General features: G+C 45.6%; 1 protein-coding gene across 1 annotated transcript in view; it reads right to left on the reverse strand.

Moving 5' to 3' along the window:
- The window catches only part of MEI1 (meiotic double-stranded break formation protein 1), a 97,834-nt gene that overhangs the window by 52,309 nt on the left and 32,313 nt on the right, over positions 1-13,212 (reverse strand). The window contains exons 9-11 of the mRNA XM_007975927.3: positions 13,061-13,177; positions 11,371-11,470; positions 11,112-11,246 (exon numbers count right to left, since the gene is read on the reverse strand). Of these exons, the coding sequence (XP_007974118.2) occupies positions 11,112-11,246; positions 11,371-11,470; positions 13,061-13,177 (352 nt within the window). The remainder of the gene's footprint in view (positions 1-11,111; positions 11,247-11,370; positions 11,471-13,060; positions 13,178-13,212) is intronic.

Here is a 13,212-nt window from a genome sequence, read left to right on the forward strand (position 1 = left end):
ACGAGAGGCAGTGCGGTTGGATCAGAATATGGAATTTAATCTGATAAAAATCCTTACTCCAGGCCAGGCATGGTGGCTCACGCCTGTAATTCCAGCACTTTGGGAGACTGAGATGAATAGATGTCTTGAGCCCAGCAGATGGAGACCAGGCTGGGCAACATGGTGAAACCCAGTCTCTACAAAAAATTAGCCAAGTGTGGTGGCACACACCTATAGTTTCAGTTACTCAAGAGGCAGAGGTGGGAGGATCACCTGAGCTCAAGAAGGTAGAAGCTGCAGTGAGCCGTGATCACACCACTGCACTCCAGCCTAGGTGACAGAACAAGACCTTGTCTCAAAAAAATCCTTACTTCAATGCTTATCTAGCTGCACAACTTCTTGTACAGTCCTTGACCTCTCTAACCATCAATTTCCTCATCTATTAAATGAGGCTTAATAGTGCTTTCCTCATAGCCTTATCATGGGGATCAAATTCAATAATGTATGCCAAACACTTAGCATGATGCTTAATACATAATAAGTCCTTATAAATGTCAGCTGTGTCTATTATTACTATTAAGGATACAAGGTTTTCTCACAGAGGAGAGCTTGCTGGTGAAAGAAGCACTACCTAGAATTGAACGTGCATCAAGAGAGTAACAACCACTGTTTCCATTAAGTAACAAGCTCTCCTGGGGAAGAGGGATCAAACTTTGTTAACTCAATGAGGAAAACCAGGATCAATAGGTAAATGTTACTAAGATCCAGAGATGGAGTCTCACTCTGTCACCCAGGCCGGACTGCAGTGGTATGATCTTGGCTCCCTGCAACCTCCACCTCCCAGTTTCAAGTAATTCTCCTGCCTCAGTCACCTGAGTAACTGGGACTACAGGCACATACCACCACACCCAGCTAGTTTTTGTATTTTTAGTAGAGATGCGGTTTCACCATGTTGGCCAGGCTGGTTTCAAACTCCTGACCTCAAGTTATCCACCCACCACAGCTTCTCAAAGTGCTGGGATTACAGTCATGAGCCATTGCAACCATTGTGAGAACTTACTTTTTTTTTTTTTCTTCTTTTTGAGATGTAGTCTCGCTCTGTCACCAGGCTGGGGTACAGTGGCGCAATCTCAGCTCACTGCAACCTCTGCCTCCCAGGTTTAAGTGATTCTCCTGCCTCAGCCTCCCAAGTAGCTGGGACTACAGGTGCATGCCACCACACCCAGATAATTTTTGTATTTTTAGTAGAAACGGGGTTTCACCATGTTGGCCAGGATGGTCTCGATCTCTTGACCTCATGATCCGCCCGCCTCAGCCTCTCAAAATGTTGGGATTACAGGCGTGAGCCACCGCACCCAGCATCAGTCTGAGAATTTTCTGAGTCGAAGTCTGTAGAAGTACAGGGGACCATCTCTAGGGAGAAGTGAGTTCCCCATTCTGTAAGATTATATGCAGAGACTGGAAAAGTACTTTTGGAGATTCAATCATTATGAGTATGGGGTAAATGTAGACAGGTAACACTTAGGGCCATTTGAACTCTCAAATTCTATAGACTCAGATGAGCTAAGAGTCATTGACTAGTTTAATTGTGAGTTCCCAAGAGGAAAGGGACCAGTCCCATCTTTTCACTTTACCTAAACAGAGACAGGTGCATTATAAGTTGATGATTAATAGAACAGATGTCAAATGAATGAATGACTATTTTACAAGGTATTGGTTTCCTAGGGCTGCTATAATAAATTACCACAAACTGGGTGGCTTAAAACAACAGTTTATCCTCTCACAGTTCTGGAGGCTAGAAATCTGAAATCAAGGTGCCGTCAGGGCCATGTCCCCTCTAAAGCAAGCTTGTCCCACCCACAGCCCACAGGCTGCATGCAGCCCGGGACAACTTTGAACGCAGCCTGACACAAATTTGTAAACTTTCTTAAAACATTGTGAGATGAAACCCCATCTCTACTAAAAATACAAAAATTAGCCGGGCATGGTGGTGTGTGCCTGTAATCCCAGCTACTTGGGAGACTGAGGCAGGAGAATCGCTTGAACCAGGGAGTTGGAGGTTGCAGTGAAACAAGATCACAACACAGCACTCCAGCCTGGCGACAGAGCAAGACTCTGTGTCAAAAAAAAAAAAAAAAATTGAGATTTATGTGTGGCCCCCTTTTTTTTTTTTTTTTAAGCTCATCAGCTATCGTTAATGTCAGCATATTTTAAGTGTGGGCCAAAACAATTCTTCCAATGTGGCCCAGGGAAGCCAAAAGATTGGACACACCTGCAAAGGGTCTTGAGAAAAATCCTTCCTTGCCTCTTAGCTTGTGGTGGTGGCCACAATCCTTGGCATTCATTGGCTTGCAGCTGCATCACTCTAATTTCTGCCTGTCTTCACATGGCCACCTTCCCTCTGTGCATGTCCATATGTCACTGTATGTTCAAACAGCCCTCTCCTTACATAGAGACAAGTCACTGGATTTACAGCCTGAGCTGTATGACCTTATCTTAACCAGATTCAATGTACAAAGGCCTTATTTCCCAAATAAGGCACATTCACAGGTTCTTGGCAAACACCAATATTGGGGGGGACACTATTTAACCCAGTACAGTAGCTAGGAAATAAAACCTATTAATCCTCATCCCTGGGCCTTTGTTGAGCACTAAGAGCAATCTGTTGGGCCTTGTAGCAGGTTCTCAGTCAATTGCATATGGTTAAGGCTTGATTTCCCCTTTCCTTCTTCATCTCTGGGAGCTCCAAGTTTGATGATATTACACGATCATCAAGCCCTAGTTCCGCCATCTTTAAATTCTTGGGGATTTTTTGTTTTGTTTTGTTTTGTTTTGAGACAGTGTCTCGCTCTGTTGCCCAGGCTGGAGTGCAGTGGCACAAACACAGCTCATAGCAGTGTCAACTTCCTGGGCTCAAGCAATCTTCCTACCTCAGCCTCTCAAGTAGCCAGGACTACAGGCGTACACCACCACGCTTGGATAATTTTTGCAGAGACAGCATTTCCTCAGGTTATCCAGGCTAGTCTCAAACTCCTGAGCTGAAGCAATCCTCCCGCCTCAGCCTCCCAAAGTGCTGGGATTACAGGTGTGAGCCACTGTACCTGGCCTCCTTAAATTCTTTTTAGCAGCTCTCACTCTTCATTCTTCCATCTAGTTGTGCTTTCCAAAGACCCTCTGAACCACCCCACCTCAGAGGGACCACATCAGTAAACATTCTGGGAAGTTAAAGTCAAAAGTAAAATCATCCTTGGCCAGGCGCGGTGGCTCAAGCCTATAATCCCAGCACTTTGGGAGACTGAGGCGGGCAGATCACAAGGTCAGGAGTTCGACATCAGCCTGGCCAATATGGTAAAACTCCGTCTCTACTAAAAATACAAAAAGTGGCTGGGCGCGGTGGCTCAAGCCTGTAATCCCAGCACTTTGGGAGGCCGAGACGGGCGGATCACGAGATCAGGAGATCGAGACCATCCTGGCTAACACGGTGAAACCCTGTCTCTACTAAAAATTACAAAAACTAGCTGGGCGAGGCGGCGGGCGCCTGTAGTCCCAGCTACTCGGGAGGCTGAGGCAGGAGAATGGCGTAAACCCGGGAGGCGGAGCTTGCAGTGAGCTGAGATCCGGCCACTGCACTCCAGCCTGGGCGACAGAGCGAGACTCCATCTCCAAAAAAAAAAATACAAAAAGTATCCAGGCATGGTGGCAGGCACCTGTAGTCCCAGCTACTCGGGAGGCTAAGGCAGGAGAATCGCTTGAACCTAGGAGGCGGAGGTTGCAGTGGACCGAGATCGAGCCACTGCACTCCAGCCTGAGCAACAGAGCGAGGATCTACCTCAAAAAAAAAAAAAAAAAAAAAAAAAGTAAAGTAATCCAAGGCTTAATAACCTGCCCCCTATCCATCTCTCTCCATAATTCTAACCCAACAGCTTTCCTGCTTCTCCAGGAAACACCCACTTCATGTAACCTGCTGGTCAACTGGCTACTGCACCTTAAGCAATCTCTATAGTCTCCAACCCACGTTTCGCTAATCCTAACAAATCTAACTCTCACCCTTCATAGCACAACTGAAATACCACCTCCTGCCCAAAACTACAGGTCCCCTCTAGCAATGTCCTGCTGGGAGACTTCCAGCTCAGCATAGGTGCCTCTGATTGACACTGCTCTTACTTATGCTTTTGTTACCTTGTTGGTTTACTCATCCCACCCACTCTGGAATTCGTGCCCTAGATTTAGAGATTCAAATTCAGGGAAGGACAAAGGAGGAAAGGAAACAGACTGAAGTCACTGTCATGTAAATGCTATTTTTTGTTTCAATTTTTAGAACCAACCTAGAGTGAAATTACAAAGATTTAAATATAGTTACAGAAGAGACTATAAATATTAACAACTTTCACAATGTAAAATTAAAGGTACAGCTGACTGGCCTTGAGAAATAGAAGAAGGGAAGAGAGGGGAAAAGAAGAATTGGGGTGCTGTTAACCACGTAGGAACTCAGGAGACACTGCTTCAAGTTGAGGGAACAAGAAATACCAGTTTTAGGTACATTATTTAAAGGTTAAAAAACAAAATATTAAATAGCAAAAATGCCAAGGACATGTAGAGAAGACAAAAAATGTGAGCTAACTAAATCTTGATCTTTCTTACTGGCAAGTCAACGAATAATGTCTTAAATTTAAGATGGGGATTATAGGCACCTGCCAGCACACCCAGCTAATTTTTTTGTATTTTTAGTAGAGACAGGGTTTCACCATGTTGGCCAGGCTGGTCTTGAACTCCTGACCTCAGGTGATGCACCTGCCTCGGCCTCCCAAAGTGCTGGAATTACAGGCGTGATCCACCATGCCCAGCCTATTCCTTTTCATGATAAATCCTGTATTATTTATTTATTTATTTTCAAGAGAGGGTCTCACTCTGTCACCCAGGCTGGAGAGCAGTGGCATGATCATAGCTCACTGTAACTTCAAACTCCCGGGCTCAAGCGATCCTCCTGCCTTACCTCCAGAGTAGTTGGGACTACAGGTGCATGCCACCACACCCAGCTTATTTTATTTTATTTATTTTATTTATTTATTTATTTATTTTGAGATGGAGTTTCGCTCTGTCACCAAGCTGCTGAAGTGCAGCAGCGTGATCTTGGCTCACTGCAACCTCCAACTCCCTGGTTCAAGCGATTCTGCCTCAGCCTCCCAAGTAACTGGGATTACAGGCACGTGCCACCACACCCAGCTAATTTTTGTATTTTGGGTTTGGTTTGTTTGTTTGTTTGAGACAGTCTTGCTCTGTTGCCCAGGCTGGAATGCAGTGGCATGATCTCGGCTCACTGCAACCGCCACCTCCAAGGTTCAAGCGATTCTCCTGCCTTAGCCTCCTGAGTAGCTGGGACTACAGGCGCCCACCACCACGCTCGGCTAATTTTTGTATTTTTAGTAAAGACAGGGATTCACCACGTTGGTCAGGCTGTTCTCGAACTCCTGACCTCGTGATCTGCCCACCTCGGCTTCCCAAAGTGCTGGGATTACAGGCGTGAGCCACTGTGCCTGGCCTATTTTATTTTACAGTTTTGTAGGGATGGCGTGGCACTATGTTGTCCAGGCTAGTCTCAAACTCAGCCTCAAGCGATCCTCCTGCCTTGACTTCCCAAAGTGCTGGGATTACAGGCACGAGCCACCATGCCCAACCAATATCTTATTTTGTATTATTTGAATACATTACTTTGTTAGAAATTTAAAAGAGAAAATATGGTAACAAAATAAAAGTTACTCTATACATATGGGTTTCCTGGGTTATTTATTTATTTATTTTTTAAGATTTCAAGCACCTTGCTAAGGAATAATTTCCCATTGTGGTGCTAGGATCCCTTAGTCTCACTGTCCATTTTAACATCCTTCATTCGCATATTGACTACCTACGAGGAGCCAGAGATACAGCAGTGAAAAAACTGACAAGGTCCTTGAGCTCCTGGAGCTTATATTTTAGTGGGGGGAGGGGAGATATAAAACAAATGAATAGGCTGGGTTCAGGGGCTCATGCCTGTAATCCCAGCTATTTGGAAGGCTGAGGCAGGAGAATTGCTTGAACCCAGAAGGCAGAGGTTGCAGTTAGCTAAGATCGCACAACTGCACTCCAGCCTGGGTGACACAGTGAGACTCTGATTAAAAAAAAAAAAAAGAGGCTGGGTGTGGTGGCTCATGCCCGTAATCCCAGCACTTTGGGAGGCCGAGGTGGGCAGATCACAAGGTCGGGAGATCTTCCTGGCTAACACAGTGAAACCCCGTCTCTACTAAAAATACAAAAAAAAAAAAAAAAAAAAATAGCCAGGCCTGGTGGCAGGCACCCGTAGTCCCAGTTACTTGGGAGGCTGAGGCAGGAGAATGGCGTGAACCCAGGAGGCGGAGCTTGCAGTGAGCGGAGATCGTGCCACTGCACTCCAGCCTGGGCGACAGAGCAAGACTCTGTCACAAAAAAAGAATAAACAAAAACTTTCAAATGTTTGATAGATGCTATAGCAGTCTGATAAGGTCAATTAGGAAAGGAAATTCTGAATGAGACTTGAATGACAAGAAAAAAGCAGTCACAAAGATTTAAGGGAATATTATTTTGGGCAGAGTTGGAATAATTAGTGGCAGGAATAAGTTTGATGTGTTCAAGAAACAGAAAGCAGATCAGAGGAATGAGCAAGAAGTGACTGAGTACTGCTTGTGGAGTCAGGGACCCAAATCTAATTCTTCAGATCCCAAATTGGGTGTTTTTCTCTATATCCCAGTCGCATGGACAAATTGAGATTGAAGTTTCTGGAATAAAGCACCAGGCAGTTGGAAATGTCATCTGGAGTTCAGGAAAACACTATAGTGGGCTGAATGGTGGTACCCAAAGATGTCAGGTCCTAATCCCTGGAACCTATGAATGTTATTTTCTACAGTAAAGTTTTCACAGAGAATCTTGAGATAAAGCAGTTATCCTGGATTATTCAGGTGGTCCCCTACATGCCATCATAAGTATTCTTATAAGAGAGAGGCAGCCAGGCATAATAACTCATGACTGTAATCCCAGTACTTTGAGAGGTCAAAGTCGGAGGATCACTTGAGGCCTGAAGCTCAAGACCAGACTGGGGAATATAGCAAGATCCCCATCTCTACAAAAAATAAGAAAAAATTTTTTGGCCAGGTGCAGTGGCTCACGCCTGTAATCCCAGCACTTTGGGAGGTGGAGGCAGGCAGATCACGAGCTCAGGAGATCGAGACTATCCTGGCTAACATGGTGAAACCCCATCTCTACTAAAAATACAAAAACAAAATTAGCCAGGGATGGTGGCGGGCGCCTGTAGTCCCAGCTACTTGGGAGGCTGAGGCGGGAGAATGGTGTGAACCTGGAAGGCGGAGCTTGCAGTGAGCCGAGATCATGCCACTGCACTCCAGCCTCGGAGACAAAGCAACACTCCGTTTCAAAAAAAAAAAAGAAAAAGAAAAAAGAAAAAAAATTTTAAGAAAAGAGAGAAAGAAAAGGCAGAGGGAGAGTATACATACAAAGAGAACAGAAGACAATGTGGTCACAGAGGCAGTGATTACAGTAATATGACCATAAGTTATGGAATGCCCACAGCCACCAGATGCTGGAAGAGTCAGGGAAGGGTTCCCTATTAGAGGCTCCTAAGGGAGTGTGGCCCTGCTGACACCTTGATTTCATCTCACTGATACTGATTTTGGACTTTTGGCCCCTAGAACCATGAGAAGGTAAATATCTGTTGTTTTAAACCAACTTTGTGGTAATTTGGTCCTGCCGCAATAGGAAAGTAATACAGGCATTTTAGGCATGAACTATAGATTTGAGCATTATCAACATATAGCTATAGTAGCTGAAGCTCTGTGAGTGGCTGAGAGCATTCAAAGAGAAACTACAGTAAGAGAACCAGGGCTAGAGACTGGAGTTCATAGTTGTTAAAGAGCTGCCAGCTTCTGATAAAGATGATGGAGTCAACAGATACATTTACCTCTGCTACTCCTTACCAAAATGAAACAGAATTTTCTTTCAAGATGTAAATTCAAAACAACAGAGAAAATACAAAAGACATGATAATATAACACTTTGGAAGTATAATTTGGCCCTCTGTATTGTGGATTCTGCATCCATGGATTCAACCAACTATGGACTAAAAATATTTTTAAAAACTTATAAAAAATAACAATATGGCCGGGCACAGTGGCTCACACCTGTAATCCCATCACTTTGGGAGGCCAAGATGGGCAGATCACCCGAGGTCAGCAGTTCAAGATCAGCGAGACCAACATGGAGAAACCCTGTCTCTACTAAAAATACAAAATTAGCTGGGTGTGGTGGCGCATGCCTGTAATCTCAGCTATTCAGGAGGCTGCAGCAGGAGAGAATCACTTGAACCCAGGAGACAGAGGTTGTGGTGAGCCAAGATTATGCCATTGCACTCCAGCCTGGGCAACAAGAGCAAAACTGTCTCAAAAAAACAAAAAACAAAAAACAGCACTTTAGGAGGCCGAGGTGGGCGGATCACGAGGTCAGGAGATCGAGACCATCCTGGCTAACACAGTGAAACTCCATCTCTACTAAAAATACAAAAAAATTAGCCAGGCGTGGTAGCACACGCCTGTAGTCCCAGCTACTCGAGAGGCTGAGGCAGGAGAATGGCATGAACCCAGAAGGCGGAGGTTGTAGTGAGCCAAGATTGAGCCACTGCACCCCAGCCTGGGCAACAGAGCGAGACTGTCTCAAAAAAAAAAAAAAAAAAAAAAAAAGAACCGATACAACAATAAAAAAATATATAAAACATAAGCCAGGCACGGTGGATCATGCTTGTAATCCCAACAGTTTGGGAGGCCGACACAGGTGGATCACCTGAGGTCAGTAGTTCGAGACCAGCCTGGCCAACGTGGCAAAACCTCGTCTCTACAAAAATACAAAATTAGCTGGGCATGGTGGCATGCACCTGTAGTCCCAGCTACTTGGGAGGCTGAGGCAGGAGACTTGCTTGAGCCTGGGAGGTGGCAGTTGCAGTGTGCCAAAATCAAGCCACTGCACTCCAGCCTGGGCAACAGCAAAACTCAGTCTCAAAAAAATTTTAAAATACAGCATTACAACTATTTACATTGCATTAATTTGTTTGTTTGTTTGTTTTTTGAGATGGAATCTCACTCTGTGGCGCCAATCTGGAGCGCAGTGGCAAGATCTCAGATCACAGAAACCTCCGCATCCCGGGCTCAGACAATTCTCCTTCCTCGGCCTCCTGAGTAACTGGGATTACAGGCATGTGCCATCATGCCCACATAATTTTTGTATTTTTAGTAGAGACAGGGTTTCACCATGTTGGCCAGGCTGGTCTTAAACTCCTGATTTCAGGTGATTGGCCCGCCTCAGCCTCCCAAAGTGCTGGGATTACAGGTGTGAGCCACCATGCCCCGTCTACATTGCATTGACATTGCATAGTCATCCCTCAGTATCTGTGGGGAATTGGTTCTAGGACCTCTGAAGATACCAAAACCAGGATGCTCAAGCTCCTTATATAAAATGGTATAGTATTTGCATATAACATATGCACATCCTCCAGCATACTTTATTTATTTTATTTTATTTTTTGAGACAAAATTTTGCTCTGTTGCCCAGGCTGGAGTATAATGGTGCGATCTCCACTCACTGCGACCTCCACCTCCCAGGTTCAAGCAACTGTCCTAGCTCAGCCTCCTCAGTAGCTGGGATTACAGGTGTGTGACACCACATCCGGCTAATTTTTTATATTTTTAGTAGAGACAGGGTTTCTACTACATGTTGGCCAGGCTGGTCTCAAACTCCCGACTTCAGGTGATCCACCCACTTCGGCCTCCCGACGTACTGGGATTGTAGGCATAAGCCACCGCACCCGGTCCTCTAGTATACTTTAAATCATCTCTAGATTACATATAATACCTAATACAATGCAAATGCCATATAAATAGTCATTATACTGCTTGGGTGTTCTTTTCTTTTTTTTTTTTTTTTTTTCTTGTGAGACAGAGCCTTGCTCTGTCACCCAGGCCGGAGTGCAGTGGCGCAATCTTGGCTTACTACAACCTCCACAGCAATTCTCGTGCCTCAGCCTCCTGAGTAGCTGGGACTATAGGCATGTGCCACCATGCCCAGCTAAGTTTTTGTAGAGAAGGGATTTTACCACGTTGGCGAAGCTGGTCTTGAACTCCTGACTCCAGTGATCTGACTGCCTTGACTTCTCAAAGTGTTGGGATTACAGGGATATGCCACTGTGCCTGACCGGGTTTCTTTTTTTTTTTTTTTTTTTTCTTTTTTCTTTTAAGACAAGGTCTCACTCTGTTACCCAGGCTGGAGTGCAGTGGTGTGATCTCAGCTCACCTCAACCTCTGCTTCCCAGGTTCAAGCAATCCTTCCACCTCAGGCTTAGAGTAGCTGGAACTATAGGTGTGCACCACCATGCCTGGCTAATTTTTGGATTTTTAGTAGAGACAGGTTCTGTCATGTTGCCCAGGCTGGTCTTGAAATCCTGGGCTCAGGTGATCCAACCCACCTTGGCCTCCCAAAGTGCTGGGATTACCGGTGTGAGCCACCATGCTCAGTGTGTACTGTATTGTTTAGGGAATAATAACAAGAAAAAAAGTCTATACACGTTCAGTACAGAGACAACCATCCATTCTTTAAAATTTTCAGCTGGGTGCGGTGACTCACGCCTGTAATCCCAGCACTTTGGGAGGTTGAGGCAGGTGAATCACCTGAGGTCACACATTCGAGACCAGCCTGGCCACCATGGTGAAACCCCGTCTCTAACAATAATGCAAAAATTAGCCGGGCATGGTGGTGCACACCTGTAATCCCAGCTACTTGGGAAGCTGAGGCAGGAAAATCACTTGAACCCAGGAGGCACAGATTGTAGTGAGCTGAGATCGCACCATTACACTCCAGCCTAGGCAAGAAGAGCAAAACTCCATCTCCAAAAAAAAAAAAAAAAAAAAAATCAATCCATGGTTAGGTGATTCCATGGATGTGGAATCCACAATTATGAATAGTCAACTATATTAGGTATTATAAGTAATCATCAGCTGCCCTGGCCTCGACAGGCCCTTAGGTACATGCAGGGATGGAAAGTTTAGCCTGCCTGGGTCTCTCACCTCAGAAAAGCAGAAGTGGCCTTCACAGCCTCAGCAGCCACTTCCAGCACAGGGCTGCTAACTGCTTCTTGGAGGGCACGGCCAGCATCTCTGCACATGGCTGAGTTTGTGAACAGCTTGATCTCCTCTGGCTGCCTGAGAAATGGTAGATGAGAAATGAGTAGGTGAACTCTTATCACTGACCCCATCAGGAATGAAAGCCCACTTTTCCTTCTGCAGTCTGGCCCCTACAAGCTTCATGTTCTACCACTTTGCTCACCGGGTCAGGATTTCAGTGAAAAGCAACAGGCCCTGCTTGTGCAGCTCTGTGTTGTTCATCTCCAGGCTTCCCTGCAGGCTCCTCACCACTGCCTCGATCCCTACCACAGGATGACATGACAGAGGCCAGGGATCAGTGCTCTCTTTTTCCTTCACTGCCCACCCAGGAGAGGTTACAGGCTCCAGACAGCATGTATCAGTTGGAGGCCACTCGTGGAGGGACCCTGACAAGATTGAGCTAATGGGACCAGACTGTGAGATCTTTGAGGCTGGGCCCTCATCTGATTCATCTCCCCAACACCCAGTACAAGCCATAGCACAGTCCCTGGCACTTGAGGTTTTCACTGAACACCTACTGACCAAGACGTATTTTCTCCACTTGGCATACTCCTGTTCCTCCTTGGAGAATCAGGTCAAAACCCCACTCCTCTAAAAAGCTTTCCCTGATCCACTCAGAGCTGTGACTCTCCCCTGTGACCCCACAGCTCCTGTGCTTCCCTCTAGCAGAGCTCTAATCAGCTCATAACGAAATTTCCCTTTCCATATCTCTCCCTTTTCTGAGGGCAAGGACCAATGTTATTTGTTATCTCTAAATTTCCAGGTTCCAGCCTGGTGCCTGGCTTATACTAGGAATATAAAATGAATGACTGAATGTGCCTACTCTAAAAATCTAGATGTGATATAATAAGTCCCAGACAGCGGGCTCACACCTGTAATCCCAGCACTTTGGGAGGCCGAGGCAGGCAGATCACCTGAGATCAGGAGTTCCAGACCAGTCTGGTCAACATGGTGAAACCCCGTCTCTACTAAAAATACAAAAACATTAGCCAGGCGTGGTGGCAGTCACCTCTAATTCCAGCTACTCGGTAGGCTGAGGCAAGATAATTGCTTGAACCCGGGAGGCAGAGGTTGCCGTGAGCCGAGATCATGCCATTGCACTCCAGCCTGGGCAACAGAGCAGGACTCGGTCTCAAAAACAAAAAAAAGGTGCCCGGCATAGTGGCTCATGCCTGTAATCCCAGCACTTTGGGAGGCCAAGGTAAGTGGATCACAAGGTAAGGAGTTCGAGACCAGATTGGACAACATGGTAAAACCCCATCTCTACTAAAGATACAAAAAATTTGCTGAGTGTGGTGGCACATGCCTGTAATCCCAGCTACTCAGGAGGCTGAGGCAAGAGAATTGCTTGAACCTGGGAGGCGGAGGTGGCAGTGAGTCGAGATCACGCCATTGCACTCCAGCCTGGGTGACAGGGTAAGACTCCATCTCAAAAAAAAGAAAAAAACAAAAAACAAAAAAAAGTCCCAGACAAGGAAGGATAGTTTCAAGAAACTTTGAAAGAATAAATTAGCAAAACTTAGAGACTACCTGGATGGTTAGAAATCTGGGGCATGGGAAATAACTAAATCTAAGGTCGAGTAACACTGTTGAGAGTTGTTGTTAACATGCAACAGGAATTCATTTAGTGGCTAAGAGAAGTGTCCTTCTCTTGCTGAAGCGTCTAAACATATACACTTCTGATAATCAGTGAACAGCAGAACATTTGGATATCAATACTTGCATATGAAATCTGGTAATGAGTTTGGGCTGATGAAATGTCTAGACAGTGCTCCCCTCCAAGGTGGAGGCTTGCTGCTACCCAACTGTCTGTCTACCCAACCCAAAGCTAGTACAGGACCCTTACTACCAACCATACACCGTGTGGCACTTGGAAAAAAAGAGTGGCTCTTCTGCCAGGAGTGTCAAGCAGTTGTAGCTGGACCAGACGAGCATTTCACTGGAAGAAGAAAGATGCTCAAAGAGGAACTCTGACAATGAAGAGGATGAGAAAACAATAAATGAC

The sequence above is a fragment of the Chlorocebus sabaeus genome, chromosome 19, assembly GCF_047675955.1.
Source record: "Chlorocebus sabaeus isolate Y175 chromosome 19, mChlSab1.0.hap1, whole genome shotgun sequence".
NCBI lineage: Eukaryota > Metazoa > Chordata > Mammalia > Primates > Cercopithecidae > Chlorocebus > Chlorocebus sabaeus.